Here is a 20,864-nt window from a genome sequence, read left to right as displayed (position 1 = left end):
TTTCTTGGCATAGCTGACTATCACATACACATCTGCCCTGTGGTAAGCACTACGAGCTCCCCCACCCCCCTTCCCTCCTTTCAGGATGCAGGATGCAAGCCAGGAGGAAATCCACAGGCACCTTCACCTCTGGCTTCCAGGCCCCAAAATGCCAGCCCTGCGCAAGCAACCTTTAGCTGGTCCCTACCGTTCAGACCCGCAGTGATAGTAGTAACCCTAGGAACCAAATCCAGGGAACGCATTAGAGAAATTAGTCTTCAGAAACTGCAGAAATGGCCCCAAAATTCCCTGTGTTGGAACAAGTAAGGAAAATGGGCCCAAGAAGTTTTGTCTCGTAGAAGGAAATTTCAATGTCACATTAATCCAGCACAAAGGTGCAATGTTTTTAGCAAAACTAAGTAAGAAGCAAACCAAACAAGCACAACTGAAGCAGTAGAAAGCAGTCCATCCTATAATCTCTCACTACAATCATCTATTTTACTTTACAAAGCATGGAACCCAACTCTAACACAAAACTACTTTCTGGCATGGTGCAGAAAGGCACTATGCCTGGCCTGTGGAGTGAGGCAGGTTTGAGCCTGGGTTTTCTCATCTATAAAATGGAAAGAAGCAATGAGCAGCTGGGTTGGTGCATGTCTATAATCCCAGCACTTAGGAGGCTGAGACAGGAGGATGATGAGTTTGAGGCCACCCTGGGCTACAAAATGGGGATTAGAAGCAATAAAAAGCACTCGGGACAGAGCACAGCAGTTGGTAGGCATGAAAAATGCTAGATACTAGTGGCTAAATGGCACACCCGTTAATTCAGCACACCAGCAGCAGCCTCAGTATGTATTACTGGTACTGAGAACAGTCAAGGAAAATGTCTGAGGACATGTGTCCTCTTGCCAGGTTTAAACGGTGGATGTCAGATGCTTTCCCAGTATTATTGCCAGTACTGAGTAAGTGAAAAATCAAATGATTTCTTTACTTATAGTACAAAAGAGCTTGTGCTAGTGGCATGGCTCAAGTGGTAGTGTACCTGCCTAGCAAATGAGAGGCCCTGAGTTCAAACCCTAGTAACATAAAAAAGAAAAAGAAAGTGGTGGTGGGGGGAATCCCTTGGCCAATGACATTCTACTAATGGAGACTGGCTGAAAGAAGATGTGATGAATGATGTCCTTCGGTAACTTTTGTCATCCAACAATGGACCTAAATAAAAATCCCTTCAAATTGCTAGTATAACTAATGTTTAACAGAAGTTATAATAACCATCCACAATTTATCAATAAACACATTTAACACAACTGCTAGAAGGTGCTTAAAAGAAAGGCAGCAGCTTCATATTTAGCTGGGTATTTTTCTTGCCCTTGACCCAAAATCATAATAGTAAGTTGTATAGTAGTGGTGCATACCTATAATCACAGAACTCAGGAGACAGGAGCAGGAAGATCTCAAGTTCAAGGCCAGGCAGGGCTATATAGTGAGACCCTGTCTCTAAATAAATGAATAAATAAATACCCAGTAATTTCATCCCCTAGCCCATGTATAGCTATTCTCACCTATTGTTTCATAGCTGCAGTCTTGAGGAGAAGCATCAGGGGTGTTTTGTCTGTTTGTTTGTTTTGGTGGGACTGGGGCTTGAACTCAGGGCTTAAGCTTGCAAAACAGGTGCTCTACAGTTCATATTGCCTGGTTACTTTGGAGATGGGGCCTCTCAAACTATTTGTCTGGGCTGGCCTTGAACCTCAATCCTCCTGATCTCTGCTCTCCACCTCCCCCTGTCCTCTGCCCACCCCCACCCCCACCCAGTAGATAGGATTACAGGCATGAGCCACTGGCACCTTGGCGGCATGCAGTTTTCTAGCTATCTTTCCCTAGAATTCTCCCCCTAGGACATGGACTCAGTTTCCCATGAAAAGCACCTAAGAAATCCAAGATCATTTCTAAACTCCTGAAGAAGAAAGTACTGTTGTTTATTATGAGCTAACCTGAGCTCACTCACTGATCACTGAGCACATTAATGAATAACTGATTTACAACAATAACTGTAAGACTCCTGCTTCTAGAGAATGTCATGAAAGGCAGTTGTAATCATTACAAAAGCAGGAAATAGAACCATTTACATTAAAATGGTGCATTCAATTGGATTTATTCAGTCAAATTTATTGAGGAAGGGGTGATAACACAGGTCCCTTTCCTTAGAACAATCAAAGACAAAAATTAAATTCAAAATGATAATATGGGAAAAAAAGAAAAAGGATCTGAGGAGGTACTTCAGTGTTGACCACTTGCCTAGTACATACAAGACCCTGGGTTTGAACCCTAACACCACAAAAAAGAAAAAAATCAGACCCAAATACCAATGGCTCACACCTGTAATCCTAGCTGCTTGGGAGGCAGAGATCAGAAAGATGTCGGTGTGAGGCCAGCCCCAGTAAATAGTTTGTGAAACCCCATCTCCAAAATAACCATAGCAAAATGGACTGAAGGTATGTCTCAAGCAGTAGAGTGCCTGCTTTGCAAATGTGAGGCCCTGTGTTCAAACCCTAGTACTGCCAAAAAATAAAAATTAAGAAATTAAAAATACAAAACAAAGAAAAAAGAACAAAACTAAATGTGGAAACACAGTTCCTCAGGGGACCCTAGGGCACAAGAAAATCCATTAGAGCCAGGAAAAGATAGATCTTGTATTTGGATTTCTTTTCCAAAAAGAAAATAAGCTTTACTAATACCTAATATACAGATTGTTAGTAATCTATATATAGAGATGGATATTATAAAGAATATGATACATTATACATCATGTTACACAGACTATAAATAATAAGTATATTGCTTACATATATGTTATCAATATACATTTATAAGAAAGGGGCCATTCAGAACCTTTCAGTGACAGGAATGACTGGAGCAACAACTGAGAAACCCAAGGTTCAATTGTTCATTTTGGTTGACTTCACCCACACTACCCTAAGCTTGCCCACGGAAGGCACCAGGCTGGCATTCTCCAGCCTCCAAAAGCACTGTGGGAGCCAGCTCTGCCTACCTGTCCGAGGCCCCTCCCACCCAAGAAGTTTGACTTCCAACATGACACACTCTTCTGTGCTCACCTAACTGCCAAATTCTCTAGCCAAGCTTTTGGGCTCAGTTTAAAGGCTTCTCTAACGAGCCTTCCAGGTTACCCATGGCAGCCTGGGCATAGATGTTTTGAGGGTTGTTTTGCTTTTTTTTTTTTAAATAGGGTCTCACTATATAACTCAGGCTGGCTTGATCCTCCTACGTTAGCCTACAGAGTGCTGGGATTACAGGCATGCACCACCAACCCAGGCTGGGTGCTCCTCATTAGAGGGTGTGGGGTGTGGCATCTGGACCCTTATTACTTACAGCATGGTCCACAGACAGCAGTGTCTGGGAGCTTTCACCTGAGCCCTACTCAAGCAGATGTGAATTTTTAATAAAGTCTCAGGTGAGGTGTGTGTGCCTGGAAGTCTAGAAGGCATCCTATTTTGATACTCTTGGATTAGCTGTGTCTTCTCTGAGCAGTGTGCAAGAACAGTCTCATTATTCTTATGGTCCTAGCAACTAGATCTTGGCTTGGTTCAGAGTAGGTCCTTTGTGTATTTGTCGAAATAGGAAAGTATGGAAAACGGGATCTGGGGAGGCATCTTCATCAGCAGTTCTAAGCTGGGGACTACCCAGCACACCAGATGAGAGCAATAGGACTCCGAACATGTCAGGACCGGCCAGAGAACAGATGGAAGACAAGACAAAGACCTAGAATTAGATTCAAAAGCACAAAAGTAAGCCAGGTGTGGTGACAAACATCTATAATCCCAGCACTCTCTGGAGGCTGAGGCAGAAGGATCAGAAAAGTTCAAGGCCAGTCTGGGCTGCACAGAGAGCCCTGCCTCAAAAAATCAACACAGGGCTGGGGTGTGGCTCAAGTGGTAGGGCTGGGGCCCTGAGTTCAGACCCCAATACTGGGGGGGGGTGGGGGGGGAAACACAAAATAGTATTAATAATGACAATGCCAGCACTGTGCTATAAATTAACCTGAGCAACTCTGAGATAGGAAGTATTGTTCTCCATTTTGCAGATGGGAGAACAGAGACAGGAAAGCAAAAGCACCGGACCAGAGCTGCACAGCTTTTACAGAGCAGAGTGGGAATCAGGCACTCCTGGCCTCTACAGAGCCTTATGTGGATGCTTTGTGCACAGAGAAAGTAGGATGAGTAGGACCCACGGCCTGGTGCCTAAAAGCTCAGGCTCTGAGCATCTGCTATTCCCAAAGAGCAAGGCCATCACCCTTCTGTGCCCGCCTCACAGTGCAGAACCAGGACCCGTGGGTGGGAGGGTCTGATGACATACTTGGCTCCAAATCAAAGCTCTCCTTCCACACACACTCTCCAAGAACGAAGGCGGCTCATGACTGGCATGCTGGCTCCACCGTTGCACAGAGGCCCAACCACCATCTGGAAGTCATTTGGCCCAGAGATTCCTGAACAGGGTGGGAGGGTGGAATGACCAGCCGGCCTCCAGCTTCACACCCCCCCCCACCAATCTCAGAAACAAAGCTGGTGTGAATGGGCCCCTGATGAGGGGACACCCTCTAGACAGCTCAGAACTCTATTTTAGCAATCAGGATATACATTTAGCCAACCAAACTGGTCTCCCCAGAGTGGCACTGACTTTAAATGTCTTTTCAGTGTGTAACCCCTCCCCCCCACATACCAGCACGACTTTTGAGACTATTACCAGACAGTACCTTATTCAGTTAACAAGCATTCACAGAGCACTTACTATGTACCCTGAACTATGGCTGAGCTCTTTTTAAAATATTAACTTGTTTAAGCTTTGTAACAACTTTTAAGGAGGTAGTTATTACTCCCATTTTAGCAATAAGAAACCAAGGCACAGAAGTTTCTTAATAGCTACTTTGTGGCAAGTGAGATTTGACACAAGACTCCCTGTCTTTAACCATACACAAGCTCAGCTTCCCAATGATATGCTACATTGTTGCAAATGGCTTAGAACTTGCTAATTCCAACAAAGTTTGCCACTTTGCTACTTTTTAAATACTGTCTGGGTCTGGATGACATTGTCCCCAAAGCATACTGGAATTTGCTAGGCAATTCCAGGAGAACTTTGAGTTATTTGTACATTCTTTCAGTAGTGGTGAGACAAAAAGGGAAGAAAGAAAAGACACTGAGTGGACCCGTGACCCACCATCCAGGAAACTGCCCAGCAACCCAAAGTCTTAGAAATGCACACCCACCTACTCCAGGTAAATACAGATAAATTAATTAAGCATTGGGATCAGGCAGCATTCTCTGAAAAGTTAAGAATTCCTCTTCTAAAGGACCAAACCACAATACGTTACTCAAGTTTCTAAGGCAGCCCTGATCATCATTCATGAGCTAGGACACCCCTCTTCCTCCAAGTGAGATAACCTGCCCAGAGTCAGAAAGGTTTTTGGAAAGACAAATAAAACTGTGCTCCTGGCAAACAGCTAGAACTAAATATCCTGAGGCCTCACTATGAACTGCCCAGGATAGAACAAGAAACTAAAGAAAAAAATTAACTTTGGGATAGAGCCTAGGGTGGGCCCACCTTCTGAAGAACCACAAATGTGAGTAAATAAATAGCCAGGGTTGTCTGTCAGTGAGTGCCACAGCCTCTGGCAGTGGTCTGACCATCTCGTGGTCTCACAGCTGAGTGTATGTACCAATTTAATGGTTCCCATTTTGGGGTGTTATCCAAGGCACACAAAACCCTGTATTCATCTAATAGTACCTTCCCTGATTATTGAGTAAAATGTGGTCTACTGGGTAGCAGTAAATCTCAAAACCAAAAACCCACCAATGAGTAGCCATCCCTCAACAAATTCAACCTCAACACAAAGAACTGACCCCCCGCTCACCTCCTGAGCAGCACAACGTTCAACACCTGGGACCCTCATCACAGCCCAGAGGATTAATCCTGTCACTCATGGAAGGCCCTAAGGTCCCTGTGTTGTCCAAGGCTAGAGGTTTAAAGTGTGGGTATCCAGATGCCACTCCAACAACCAACCTGCAAAATGTTGAGTTATAGGGGTCCTCGCACATATTTTATTCATGGGGCTGTATTTTACTCATGTCTGCACCGGAAGCAGTCAGTTAAGGCTCAAATTCAACAGCATGGCAAGCCTGGGTTCCAGTCACCATGTACTAACTAGTCAGGTCACCTCCACACGTTACTTCACTCCTGTTTCCCATCTTTAAGTAGGGACAATAATACTAACAACAATGACAGTAACTATAGCAACCATTTTCTAAATACTTGCCATGAAAGTTGGGCCCTGGTGGCTCATATCTATAATCCTAGCTACTCAGAAGATAGATAGAGATCAGGAGGATTGTGGTTCGATATCAGCCCAGGCAAATAGTTCCTAAGACCTTAACTCGAAAAAACCCATCACAAAATGGGCTGGTGGAGTGGCTCAAGGTGTAGACCCTGAGTTCAAACCCCAGCACCATAAATAAATAAATACTTGCTATGTGGCAGGCAGGACAGAGCAAAGCCCTTTCCTCTCTCAGGGACTGCTGAAGCATACCATCAACAATTGTCAACAATTATTATCAATCAATGACCATCACGGGTATTCAATGCCAGTGATCAACAGAACATACTTAACTCCTAGAGGGTGCCCTCAAATGGCATTATGCTAGTATCACTGTCAACACATGGCAACATAATAAGAGCAGTAAATAAGTGAACTGAAGTTTGTTTCGGTTTGTTTTGTTTTGTTTTGGTGGGACTAGGGTTTGAACTCAGTGCCTCACAGATACAAAATAGGCACTCTACCACTTGAGCCAAACCTCCAGTCCATTTTTGCTCTGGTTATTTTGGAGATGGGGGGTCTCACAAACTATTTGACCAGGCTGGCCTTGAATTGTGATCCTTTCAATCTCAGCCTCCCAAGTAGTGAAGCTTTTTTTTTTAATGCTCTTATATTTGTTTATTAAGTATATAAAACCAAACAATTTAAAAACAATCTTGTTAATATTTCTTTTTATTTTATGGTTCTTACATTTACTTACATGTGCATACATTATTTGGACCACCTTCCCCACCCCTATAGTGAAGGTTTTTGTTGTTCTTTTCTGGAAGGGCCATTACCCAACACAGCCCCAGAAAGCAGCAGGAAGAGGCCTCAGGCTTTATTCCCACAGCACTCCTGGCGCTTGGCGGAACTCCCCCAGGTCTCCAGAAGCTAGAAAACCTGTTTGCTGTGAATTCTTTCTGGACATCAACTAGGCAGAAGTCATACATGTGACCATACCCTTTGACCCTGGAAAGCCACTGTGCGGAATATGATCCAAGAAATATTTTAAAAGGAAAAATAAAATCAAACAATGTAATTTGTGGTGATCTACAGAAAAAAGCTGCAACAGCCAGCAGGCAGCCCTCAGAGAAAAGAGACCCTGGAATGTCAGGACAATGGAGCCTGAGGCCTGGGTGGGTTCAGGAATGAAAACCATGAGGACCAAGTAGAAAAAAATGTAAGGTACCAGACAACATCTAGAATGAGACGAACAAGCTCTGAGCACTGACATGAAGCCATCCTGGACAGCAGCTGCTGCCTGTGTAAACAGTTGGTAAATTAGGCAGTCCTGGATCTTCTAGTGCTGTGGTTTCTTTTTTTCTTTTTAAAGAGATTCTATGTCATGTTTGGGTACTCCTGGTTTACTTTAAGTTTCTTTGTTCGGTTAATTAAATAAATACACATTTTTAAAACAAAGAAGAATGGATCTAAGTCGAGCTTAGCCAGGCTTAGCCAATCATTCCCCAAAGGCAAGGCTGGTTTCTGAAAAGGAAAGAATTTCAGGAGAATACTGAGGTCCTTTCTCCCCAGTACAGGGGATGGGCCCCCCAAACAAGAAAATAGCCTGGCAGGCAGCTTCCCTCTGCAGAGAAGCCACCCATGGGAGGGGGGGACCGCTGGGAGGCCAAGCTGGGTAGTGGCAGCTACCAGGGCCCAGGAAGTAGGAAGCAGCCCTACCTGCCTGGACAGGTGTGGGGGAAGGCCAGGGCGAGGCTAAAGGAGGCTCAGCCTAGAGGGAACCCCTTTTCCACTGGAGAAAGTCCCTGTAGCCACACCCACATCCCTTTCTTTCAGTCACTGAAGTCACTATAATGGACTGGTTTCCTCAGGAAGAGACCCCAGCTCTAGGCCACTGCCTCCCTGGCAACACCCACACATACATACACAATGTAGGTGCATATGTACTGTCTACATACATAACACTCTGCACACTCACACCATGTACTCTTCACATAAGCTCACACCTACATGTGCACACACGCACACACTACAAACCCCTTGTCCCTGTTGTCACAACCCACAGCAGCAGCAGCCCTGTGACCTTCTAGGAAGCCCCCAATTACTGCAGGCCATAAAAGAGACTTCATCCTCATTCTTTCACTCCAGTCCATCAGGAGGAGCCCAGACACCAGCTCTCTCTTCTTTCTCAGGAAGACCCTGGGGGTGGGGGACGGGAGGGGAAAACAAAACCTCCTTCTAATTGTCTCCTATTTCCTCGGCAGGACCCTACTAGCTGACCCTGAGCAAGTCAATTAACCCTCTGATTCCCCCATCTGTAAAATGGGTCTAAGGACACCTCAGCTCGTGGTGTGTATAAAGCCTGCGATACACAGCTGGCGCTAGTTGGGTCCTCTACAAGATAGCAATTACTATAATCACCACTATCTCTAAATTATCACAACCCAGCCAGCGCTGAGCTGGGAGTGGAAGGAGCGAGGACACACCTCTGCGGCTCCCCTTCCAACCACTGGGCCCACACCCATTCCAGCGACGACGGGGTGGATACCAGGTCCTCGTCTCCACCTAGGCGGGGAGGTCCCAAGCAGAAAACGGTCGCTCCCCAGGTCTCTTCGCTCGGACTCTGAACCAACGCCCATTCAGTGCCCGCAGAACGCACCAGCCTGGGCGCACCCAGCTAGGGCGAGGGGGAGCCTTTCACCCTAGGGCCAGACCCGGGAGACAGCGGACGACGGTGTCCAGTCCCCCAGCTTTCTCAGGGGTACCCCAGGCACAGAGAACTGTCACATCTCCACCTTTCCTTCTGAGAGCCCCCTATCTTGGCCCTCACCCCACAGCCAACTCTGAGGCGCACTGCCCCGGGCGCACGGCGGGGAGCAATCAAGCCAGGTCCCAGCCCAAGGAAGGCACCTAAGTCCTGAAGCCCCCATCCCCACGGACGACTCCCCCCAGCCTCCGTGTCCACACTCAACCCAGGCGGCGGGGCGTGGTGGGGCGCGTTGCGGGGAGCCCCCGCCTTTGGCAAGGCGCACGCGCCGGGACAGGACGGTACCCCTGCCGGTGCCTGGGCCCGGACCAGAACACTCACCGATGGACACGAGCTTGATGCTCTCATGGTCCAGGAACTCGAGCGCCACGGACACGTTCTCGAGCTGCATCTGGCGGAAGGTGGGCCGCTGGTGGTACTTGCGGTACATACGCTTCTGGCTGAGCACCTCGAGCAGGGCGATGAGCCGCAGCCCGTCGCTCAGGTCGGTCTGCAGGTTCCCGATGCGTTTGTTCACGCACTTGAGGTGCTCGTTGCACCAGCGTGTGAACGTGTTCTGCTGAATCTTCTTCCAAGGTGCGTCCTCCGCCAGGTCCTTCTCCGTCACCGGCATCCTGGCGGCTGGAACAGCGCAAAGTGCAACGAGCTTAGGGAACTGGCGTCGGAAGGCCCAAGAGCCGAGGAAGCAAGAACCGAAGGGTAGTGGGAGTGGGGTTCGAACTCGCTGCTACCGAAGCCGTGGCCGGAGCTGCTCTGAGGTCCCCCGCCCCTGGACGCGCGAGGCGTCTGGCCCCGCGCCTGCGCGGTGAGCCGCTCCGCCCCCGAAGCCCCGCCCCTTTCGACCCTACAGAGAGCGCTTGCTGGCCACGCTCGCCCCCTGCCGTCTGAAGTGGGCACTGCGCCGTGCGGCAGTGTCCTGGGGCCAAAGTGTCCTGGGACCCTCGCCCTATTTACATCACCCTGCCAGGATGTCTGGCTACTTAAGAAGAAAGTCACCAGGGCAGTTCCAGAGTAAGGGGACGTGTTGGACAGGAGGCTCTACAGTGTGGGCAGGGACTCTGGGGGTGGGGGAGTGGAACGCGACGGGATTCATGATCCACCTGTAAGTTCAATAAGGGTTTTTGTTGAGCTCCTGCTGTGTGCCAGGCACTCTCCTCAAAGCCTGCAAACTAATGATAAATATGGTCAATTTATTTCCTAACGTCGAGGAGTTCATAGCCTAATGTTCAGCTATAACAAACAGCTTAGTAGCAGCAGTAAAAATGAACAGTGTTTACTGTATATTAGTTGCCTGTTGCTAAATGTAACAAATTACCAATACTTAGTGTCTTTAAAAAAAAAAACACACAGGGGGTTGGGGATTTAGCTCAGTGGAAGAGCGCTTGCCTGGCAAGTGTAAGGCCCTGAGTTCGGTCCCCAGCACCTAAAAAAAAAAAAAAAAAAAAAAAAAAAAACACACAGATTTCTTGTCTTGCAGCTCTGTAGGTTAAATGTATGTCCCACATGGGTCTCACTGAGTTAAAATCAAGGTACTGGCGAATGCATTCCTTTCTGGATTTGCAGGAGGAGAGGGGAGGAGATCTGTTCCCTTGCCTTGTCCAGCTTCTAGAAGTTCCTGCTCAATACTCAGTTTCTTCCTTATCTTAGCAAACCCTTTCTTCCTTATCTTCAAGTATCTTTTTGGGGTGAGGGGAGCGGTCCTAGGGTTTGAACTCAGAGCCTCATGCTTGCTAGGCAGGCATGCTACCACTTGAGCCACTCCACTACCTCTTCCTTATCTTCAAAGGGTGCAAAGACAGGCAGTCTTCCGCATACTGTCATCTCTCTGGTTCGTCATAGTCACATCTTCCTATAATTCTTTTGAGGACTTTCTTTATTACATTAGGCCAGTTGGTTAACCCAGAATGATCTCCATATTTTAAAATCTACTAAGCCAGGCACCTGTGGCTTACGCCTATAATCCTAGCTACTCAGGAGGCAGAGATCAGGAGGATGGCAGTTCAAAGCTAGCCTGGGTAAATAGTTCACAAGACCCTATCTCAAAAATACCCAACACAAAACAGGGCTGGCAGAGTGGCTCAAGTGGTAGAGTGCCTGCCTAGCAAGCATGAGGCTCTGAGTTCAAGTCCCAGTATCAAAAAAAAATTGAGCACCTGCTGTGTGCCTGTGCCAAGTGCTATGCTAATCAATTTCCTTGCCATGGACCCCAACTTGACAAGACTTAACTAAGAGATTAAGTGACTTGCCCGGGCCACATGGTGCAGTCAGAATTGGAGGCCAGGTTTATAAGAAAGGTTTGAAGTCAGGCAGAGTGGCTCAAGGAGTAGAGTGCCTGCCTAACAAGTGTGAGGCCTTGAGATCAAACCCCAGAGCCACCAAGAAAGAAAAGAAAGAAAGGTAGGTTCGAGGTCTCCTGGGAGCAGAGCAGGGCTTCTTAACCCAGGTTCCCAGGTTTGGGGGAAAGGTTCAGGACAAGCAGGCTTCCTGAGGGAAGAAGGGTCAGGCAGGATGGAAGGCAAGGACCTGGGTTTTCCCAGGCGAGGTCATCAATTGGTGGGTAGAGCGTTCCTGCTCTGTCATTTGCATACACACAGCGCTTCTTACAGATTTTCTTTCTCTCCAGGAGTCTGGAGGAAAGAATATAGTGTGTGGCTCTGGCCGTAATGGAGACTCAATAACTATTTGAGTGTTCATTCCCCTATTAGGGACTAATTGAAGAGATTTGCTGAAGGTCAGGTGGTGAGGACTAGACAAGGCTCTGCCCAAGGGTCAGAGTATCCCGAACCTGGGACTTGCCTGGTCCACACCAGCAAAATTGGTAACCTCTGCCGCCCCAGGCCCAAAGCTGTAACTCATACTTTCTCCACCCAAAGTCATCCATCAAAATTTATCAGCCAGTGTCTCCCTCCCTGAGGAACCTCCTCCTGCTTGGTGAGTCAGCATTTACTTCTTGTTTGGTTGGTTGGTTGGGATTTGGGGGGTTGTTTGTTTTTTGGGGGGGAGTTGTTTCGTTTTGTTTTGTTTTTTGGTGGGATGAGTTTGAATGTAGGGCTTCATGCTTGCAAAGCAAGCATTCTGCTGCTTGAGCCGCACCTCCAGCCCATTTTGCTCTGGTTATTTTGGAGATAAGGGTCTGAAGAACTATTTGCCCAGACTTGTCTCCAACCATGATCCTCTCAATCTCAACCTCCCAAGTAGCTAAGATTACGGGCATGAGCTACTGATACCAGACTTGTGTGTTTGTTGGTTGTTTGCTTGCTTTTGTGGTGCTGGGGATGGAACCCATGGCTTGAACTGATTGTATTTTATGCTTACACACATGTCACTTCAAATCAGCCATATTTCAAGGGCTCAGCAGCCACCTTTGCCTACTGGGTGCTATAGTCTTGGATAATGCTGGGATAGAGCTATGCTTGATGTTTAAATAAGCCAGTTAAAGCAGGCACCAGTGGCTCACACCTGTAATCCTAGTAATTCAGGAGGCAGAGATCAGGAGATAGTAGTTTGAAGCCAGCCCAGGCAATAGTTCTCAAGACCCTATCTTGAAAAAACTCATCACACACACACATACACACACACACACACACACACAAACTGGCTCAAGTGGTGGTGTACCTGCCTAGTAAGGTAAGGCCCTGAGTTCAAATCCCAGTACTGTCAAAAAAAAAAGAATAGAAATATCTAAGATCACAGAGCAGCAGACAATGGATGTGAGGGAAGACCTTGGGCATGGATTAAGAGCAGGAGCCTGGAGCTGCCACTGACTTTGCCTCTTTACCTCTAACCTAACTTAACATTATCTGGCCTGAGGGTTTTTGATCAGTAAGCACGTAAGCATAGAAGGCTCTCAGAGCTGATACTGCTGTTATGATTATTATGTAATCAAGGGAATGGTTTTGGGGGGAGTGAACATCCAAAGAGCTCCAACTGAAAGTTCCAGCTTTGTTCATTCATTCATTTTTATTGTTTATTGTTTTCCGTGATGCTGGGGATCAAGTCAGGACCTAGTACGTGCTAAGCAAGTGCTCTTCCACTGAGCTCCACCTCCAGCTCAAGTTCCAGATTTAGAAGCCCACTTTCCAAAAGGAACAGAGATGGAAAAACAGCCCTTGCAAAATGATTTTGTGTCTCTGTGGAGCCCCAGGCCTTTTTGCCCCAGGGCAAGTGTCTTCTCAATTGTAACTTGACACCAATGTCAGCAAGAAAGAAGAGCAAATATATCATAGAGCATTTACTCCGCCTCCAACCCCCAAGGGTATGGAGTCTGGGCTGTGAGGTTCTGAGACCAATTGAGTGGGGTGCTGGGAGAAAGTCCCTCAGGTGGGAAAGGGGTGGGGGTGCTGAGAGAGCAGGCCTTCTGAAGTCCCAGGAGACATCACCTGCCTTGTCCAGAGCTATGACGGAGGGTGCTGAGGAGCAGGTGGCTTAAAGAAGGCACCCTCACCCCAACCTTCCCACTCCCAACCACTGGCTAAGGTGGGGCTCAGAATAGCAGAGAAGTGATCACGAAAACCAAACGTTTTCTGTTGTTGTTTTGGCTATGTAGTCTGGCTATGTAGCCCAGGCTGGCTTCAAACTCACAATCCTTCTGTTTCCGCCTCCCAAATGCTGGGATTACCAGACCTATGTCACCATACCCAGCCTCCAGATCCATTCCTCTCTGGCCTCCCACAGCGGGCTGCATGGCTTTCTGTACGTTCTCTCCTTTGGTGCTCACAGCTGTAGTGAGTACCACTTCCTAGCACTCGGTACTAAGCTGATCAGAACATTAACTTAACAGATCAGCTATCTGTTTTAATCTTCTCAAGAACACTGTGATACTAGTGTTATCCTATCAGGTAGGGAAACTGAGGCTCAAAAAATAAAAACTAAAGGTCTTACAGGTATTAAGTGTCAGAATCTGAATTCAAACCTGGGTTTGATCAAGTCTAGAAGCCAGTTCTGAATCTCCATGCTTCTGAACACACAAGCCTAACTGCCCAAACCACAGACTGCCCAGAGAGAGAGAAGGAATGAAGCCAACCACTTTTCACTCCTCGTCTGTGTGCTGTCCGTTCACCAGGGCAGGGACGAGAGGCATGCTAGGACCTTGACTTGCTCTCACTGTGCCTTTCCAGTCAAGGTGGAACCCAAGGCCAGACCGCACCCACACCCACCCCAGTCTTGTTGGAATTTAAAAAAAAAAAAATTGCAAATAACTGAGGCCCTCTTCCTCCACTGTCTGGCTTTCACTTCTTTCTAAGATTTATGTATGAGTCTGTTTTTTTTAAACTGCAGACAAATGCCACTGAGCACTTTTCTGCTAAAGAAAACTCTATTTAGGCTCTGTCCCCTGGCAAACCCATCTCCCTTCCATGTGGAACACCACCTCACGCTGTGCATGGCTTTACAGAGCCCCTTCCACCTTTATCTCATCTACTCTTCTGAAGCCAGGATTAGTAAGTGGTATTAGTCTCAGAGCTCCCAAGAACAGACATTGCTTATCTTGATCCCTCGGTCTAAAGGAGTGGAGGCAATTGTGACCACTATGAATTGTCATGGAGCAGGGACTATCTAGCAGCTCACAAAGGTGAAGTGACTTGCTCAAGGACACACAGTGACATGGTCAGGATTCAACATTACGATTCTGACTCTAAAACCTGGTCTCTAGTGCTCTAAAATTGGGGTACCATTTTTTTTTTCTTTTATTGTGCTTTTGGCATCTTGTGCTCCAAACTATATCTTCAAAGATTTATTGCAACAGCTAGGTGTGGTGTTGTATACCTGTAATCCCAGCACTTGGGAGACTGAGGCAGGAGAATAGAGAATTTGAAGCCAGTCTGGGCTACATAGGAAGACACTGCAGGCAAAAAAAAAAAAAAAAAAAAAAGCCAGGTGCCAGTGACTCACACTTGTTATTCTAGCTACTGATCTATGCAGAGATGAGGAGGATCAGGGTTCAAAGCCAGCCAGGGCAAATAGTTCGTGAGACCCTATCTCAAAAATACCCAACACAAAAACACAAAAAGGGGCTGGCAGAGTGGCTCGAGTGGCTCAAGTGTAGAGTGCCTGCCTAGCAAGTGTGAGGCCCTGAGTTCAAACCCCAGTACTGCCAAAAAAGCCCCAAAGAATGAGGTGGATCTACAGAGATCGATCTCCACATTTATTGCTAGTGGAGAAGAAGACAGCAAGTTACAGAGCAACATGGATTTGTGTTTTGAAATAAACATAGCACTAGTTTATGTTAATGCAAGCATAGAGCCAGATTCAGTTGCTAGTGGACCAGGCAGCTTCCCAGGGCAAGTCTTAAAGGGAATTGAACCAGCACTGGACAAATAGTCCAGTTAACCCAGGTATCCACGAGGGACAGGCCTGCCCTAACCTGTAAACAGGCAAATGGCAACCCCCTAGGGGAAATTAAAACACTCACCTCCCTCAGCTGCAGGACTAGTCTTGGCTGTGCCCCCAAGCTCCCTAAGTGACAGGTTCTCCCAGGTCATGTCAGTTTAGCCCTTGGTCTGCATGCTGTCCCTAAGATCTAGTGATTTTTTTGTTTGCTTTGTTTTTTTGTTTTTTGAGACAGGGTCTCTACATTGCCACGTTGGCCTGGAATTCACTATGTAGCCCAGGCTGGTCTTAAACATACAATTTCTTCCTTCAAGTGCTGGGATTACTGGTGTGTACCACCACACTCAGCCAGACTTAGTGATTTGTTAGTGCATCACCAAAATTGCACACCCTTTAAGACAGCCTCCAATGCTGGGCACTGGTGGCTCAAACTTCTAATCCTAGTTACTTGGAAGGCTGAGATCGGGAGGATCAAGGTTTGAGGCCAGCCTAGGAAAATAGTTTGCAAGACCTCATCTCAAAAATAAATAGAGCAAATGGACTAGAGATTGACTCAAGAGGTAGAGTGCCTGATTTGCAAGCTTGATGTCCTAAGTTCAAACCCCAGTCCCTGCCTGGAGGTGTGGCTCAAGTGGTAGAGCACCCACCTAGCAAGTGGGAAGCCCTGAATTCAAACCCGAATATAACCAAAAAAAAAAAAAAAAAAAAAACACAAACAAACCACAGACCCACCAAAAAATAAAAACAAAAAGCCCCCAAGATCTGATTGGCTCAGACCACTACAATTCCAAAAATTCCAAAGAAGTGAAGAAGCCAGGTTACATTCTGTACATGTATTAAATCCTTTATTTTGAAAAGAAGGAGGAATGCTATCTTTTACTGACAGAAAATCAGTTTTCTTCACATTCTGCCTAAATATATTTTGAGTAAGTATTTTTTTAAATATCAGATTGAAGGAATGCCAAATTATTACACTACCCAAGCAGTCTCAACCTGGTTCTACACATGGCCAAGAAAATAAAACAACAAAATCCTGCAAGAGTTTATGGCAGTGGCAAAGATGATGGTTAGTAGGTTGAAATTATAAGAACTTTTACTTTCTTTTCTTTTTTGGGGGGGGGGTATTGGGACTTGAACTCAGGGCCTACATCTTGAACCATTCTTCCTGCCCTTTTTTGTGATGGGCTTTTTGAAGATAGGGTGTCCCGAACTAATAGGCTGTGTTGGTTTGAACTGTGATCCTTCTGATCTCTGCCTCCTGAGTAGCTAGGATTACAGGTGTGAGCCACTGGCAAGAACTTTTACTTTCAATCTTAAGGTCTTATTACTACTTAAAATGTTTCTCCAACATTTTTTAAACATATACTGTGAGTAGAAATGTAGAATGGTATATCCACTTTGGACATATTTGTCATTTTATTTAATTTTGATGGAAGTAGGGTTGGAACTCAGGGCTTCACACTTGCAAAGTAGGTGCTCTACCACTGAGCCACACCTCCAATCCATTTTGCTCTGGTTATTTTTGAAGATGGGGAGGTCTCACTAATGGTTTGCCTGGGCTGGCCTTGAACCCTGATCCCTCTTATCTCAGCCCCCTAAGTAGCTGGGATTACAGTTGTGAGCCACCAGCATCTGACATTTTGCCATATTTATTGTAGTAATGTTTTCATGGACACACCCCCCCCCCATCTATGTGTGTGTACATAGATGGGTGCATGTCAAAACCTCAAATTGTATACTTTATGTGCAGTTTACTATGGCAATCATAAAAGAAAGAAGAAAGAAACAAAATGCAGAATTTAAAAAGCAAAAAAAATAAGCACCAAAAAAATAGATAAAAGAAAAGAGGAGATATAGAAGAGAAGAAAAGGAAAATAAAACAAGGCTGTTTTACTTTTATGGGCAGAAAAAAAAACAGTAAGGAATAAACATCCACATAAAAATGTGTGTTCTTGGGCTGGAGGAGTAGCTCAAGTAGTAGGTACAACACCTGCCTAGCAGGCATGAGGCCCTGAGTTCAAACCCCAGTACCACCAAAAAAAAAAAAGAAAAAGTGGTCTTTGATGACATAGCATGTTTGTCTTCTGAATGTCACTGCAGAAGACAGCACTCCAAATGTGCTCTTTTACTTAACCTACTGAAGGCTTCCTCTTTTTCTCAGTCAGGATGACATGGAGGCCGCTGAAATGGAGTCAGATAGTTTCCTCGCCTTCCTTCTCCAGGACATCCCAGCTCCTCCCTGAGGACGTTACAGGCTGGAGGAATGTGATGACATGCTTACTTTGGAGCAGACTTTGGCCAGTAAATGCAATCTCAACTCTGACCAGAACCAGCCCCTAAGAGAGGATAGGCCCTTCCAAAACAGCTGGAGGTCAATCCTCCCTTAAACGCCCTGCCTGTCTTTATCAGAGAGGGCAAGCCAACACAGAGCGTTTTTCCTTGGTTTCCCTAGAATCTAAACTGGTAAGGCTCTTGGCTCCAGAAGCTTGTTAATAAACAACAAGAAAACAATTACAGCTGGGGTGTGGGTGGCGCAGGCCTATACTCCCAGCAAGAGGATGGAGAGTTTGAGGCCAGCCTGGGCTACAAAGTGAGACTGTCTCAAAAAAGAAAGGAAGAATGCCGGGTGTTGATAGCTCACACCTATAATCCTAGCTGAATACTCAGGAGGCAGAGATCAGGAGGATCAAGGTTTGAAGCCAGGCCAGGAATAGTTCAAGAGACCCTATCTAGATAAAAAACTTTCACAAAAAAGGGCTGGAGGAGTGGTTCGAGGAGTAAGAGCTCCTGCTTAGTGAGTATGAGGTGTTGAGTTCAAACCCCAGTACTTCTAAAAAAAGAAAGAAAACAATTAGAACATAACTGGCCAGACTGTATAAGGTCTCAGTGGGGTCCCTGTTTTTCTAGTGCAAGAGGCTTGCACTACATTTTTTTGGTGGGATAAATATGTTTACTTTTTTTTCTTTTTTTGGCAGTACTGAAGTTTGAACTCAGGACCTCATGCTTGCTTGGCAGGTGCTCTACCACTTAAGCCAAGTCCCCATCCCTTTTCTGCTTTATTTACTTTTTAGGTAGGGTCTAGCCTTTTTGCCTGGGGTTGGCCTCAGACCTTGATCTTCCTACCTATGGCCTCCTGTAGAACTGGGATGACAATCATGCACTGCCACACCCGGTTCATTGATTTGAGATGGGGTCTCGCTAACTTTTTGCCCAGGCTGGCCTCAAACCATGATGCTACTGATCTCTAACTCTCAAATAACTGGAATAACACATGTGAGCAACAGGACTAGCCTATGTTCACTATTTTCATTGTAGTACCTGTTGACTTCGACAGCTGGCCCATTATGTGATCCCAAGGTGGTTTGGACCAGAGGGAATCTACTGGGCCAAATGGCTTTGCAAATGCAAAGCTTCTCCAGGAATAACAATAATCACCATGACAACTGTTCCATGTGCTGACCAGGTGTTTCATATCCATTGCCACAGTTAAACCTCACACAGTCCCAAGAGGTAGGAACTGAGGCCCAGAGACACTGAGCAAGCAGTTTGCAGGTCTGCCTTCCAAGCCCAAGCTCTGAACCACAGCATAAGCTGCCTTCAGGGAACCAGGCAAGGCAAGGACTCTGGACTCTGATCCAGGTTCAAATCCTGGTTCTGCTATTGATGACGTGTGGGGATAATTGTAATACCCACCCTCATATGGCTGTGCCGAGGTGCTGATGAAGTAACATAGGTAGAGGAGGATGAGCTGGAAGCACAGCAGGGGACCAAGAAGGGATAGGTATTACCATCTTCATTTTCATCACCAAGAAATACCTTGGAGCCGGGTGTGCTGGTGCATGCCTGCAATTTGAGGCAGGAGGATTGTGAGTTTGAGGCCAGCCTTGGCTAAATAGCAAGACTCTGTCTCAAAAAAACCAAGAACTTGGAAAGTGGCTCACTGGCAGAGCACTTGCCTAGCATGTGCAAGACCTGGCATTCAGTCTCAGCACTGAAAAAAAGTCTTTGTTTACATCTGCTCTGGTTTGATTCTACTGTGTCACAGTTAGACATCCACATGGTTCAACCCCACTTTCTCAAATCTGTACTCAACAGTCCTTTGTGAGAATATAAACATATATTTATAAACTGGGTGCTTGTGGCTCATGCCTGCAATCCTAGGTAACTGGAAGGCTGAGATTGAGAGGATCACAGTTTGAGGCCCAGCCTGGGCAAATAGTTTGCAAAAACTCATCTCCAAAAAAAAAAAAAACCCAAAAAACAGAGCAAAATGGACTGGAAGTGTGACTCAAGTGCCTGCTACACAAACACAAAGTCCTGAGTTCAAACCCCAGTGCCACACAAAGAAAAGAAAAAGAAATGAGACACAAAAGGTTATGTATAATATGATTTCTTTTCTATGATCAATGCATAATAAGTAAATTCAAAGAGATGGAAAGTACACTCAAGGTTACCGAGGGTTGAAGGAGGAGAGGATAGAGAGAGGCTACTTAATGAGGTTGGGGTGTTTTGTGAGGTGATGAAAAAGTCTTAAAACTAGAGAAAGCTGGTGGGTTGCACATTGTGAATACCCTTGATACTTCTAAATTGTATTGTACACTTTAAAACGGTTCATCGTATGGTATGTGAGTTCCACCTAATTTTAAAAAACAAAGGGACAGGTTGGGCATTATAAATAGTACAGTTTGGAGTTACGTCCTATACCTGGGCAGTGTGTGGCTCATGGTTTGGGATCATAGGAACTAGAAATCTTAATGTCTGATTTGTATTTTTCTGTTCTGGGATTTCCACTTCTTTTTGTGTAGTTTCTAGTTTTCTGCCTTTTTTTTTTTTTTTTTTTTTGCAGTACTGGGGTTTGAACTCAGGGCCTTCACCTTGAGCCACTCCACCAGCCCAATTTTTGTGAAGCGTTTTTAAATTTTTTTTGGCGGCACTGGGGTTTGAACTCAGGGCCTCATGCTTGCCAGGCAGGTGCTCTTACCACTTGAGCCACTCCACCAGCCCTCATGAAGGATTTTTTGATATAGGGTTTTTCGAACTATTTGCCCAGGTTGGCTTCGAACCATGATTATTCTGATCTCTGCCTCTTGAGTAGCAAGGATTCCAGGAACAAGCCACCAGCACCAGCTCTGCTAAAATCCTTGTCATCTAATTTTCCAAATCACAGTTATTAGGGGTTCCATTTCAAAGCCTGGGGACAACTCCAAATTTCAGGCCCACTTTTCTGGACTACTTCTAGGGTCTTGGTGGAAGTTTGCTCTGATTGGAGGACAGTCATGGTGAGAAGCAGGAAGCATCTGCACAAACCCCCCTCCCCATACATACAGGACTCTTCTACCCATGTGGATAGACTTCAGAGTTCAAAAGCAAAACATATTCATGTTTGAGTCGAAACTGCAGTTTCCAAAGTTGTTTATTTACTTTCTTAGGAGATGTTTACCTCTATTTCATCCCAGGGAATAGTGC

General features: G+C 46.0%; 1 protein-coding gene and 1 non-coding gene across 8 annotated transcripts in view; both read right to left on the bottom strand.

Moving 5' to 3' along the window:
- Flnb (filamin B) overlaps nt 1-9,853 on the bottom strand; it is a 133,117-nt gene extending 123,264 nt beyond the window's left edge. For all 7 annotated transcript variants that reach the window (XM_074044044.1, XM_074044037.1, XM_074044041.1 and 4 more), the window contains exon 1: nt 9,393-9,853. In XM_074044044.1, the coding sequence (XP_073900145.1) occupies nt 9,393-9,684 (292 nt within the window). In that variant the 5' untranslated portion in view covers nt 9,685-9,853. The remainder of the gene's footprint in view (nt 1-9,392) is intronic.
- Nucleotides 9,854-20,323: 10,470 nt separating this feature from the next.
- Nucleotides 20,324-20,397, bottom strand: Trnaa-ggc (transfer RNA alanine (anticodon GGC)). Its single transcript has one exon. It is a non-coding gene; the product is annotated as a tRNA-Ala (tRNA).
- Nucleotides 20,398-20,864: the final 467 nt, after the last annotated feature.

This window comes from Castor canadensis, chromosome 10 (genome assembly GCF_047511655.1).
Source record: "Castor canadensis chromosome 10, mCasCan1.hap1v2, whole genome shotgun sequence".
NCBI classification, from domain to species: Eukaryota; Metazoa; Chordata; class Mammalia; order Rodentia; family Castoridae; genus Castor; species Castor canadensis.
The sequence above is the reverse complement of the archived record's forward strand: the minus strand, read 5'-3'. Positions and strand labels throughout refer to the sequence as shown.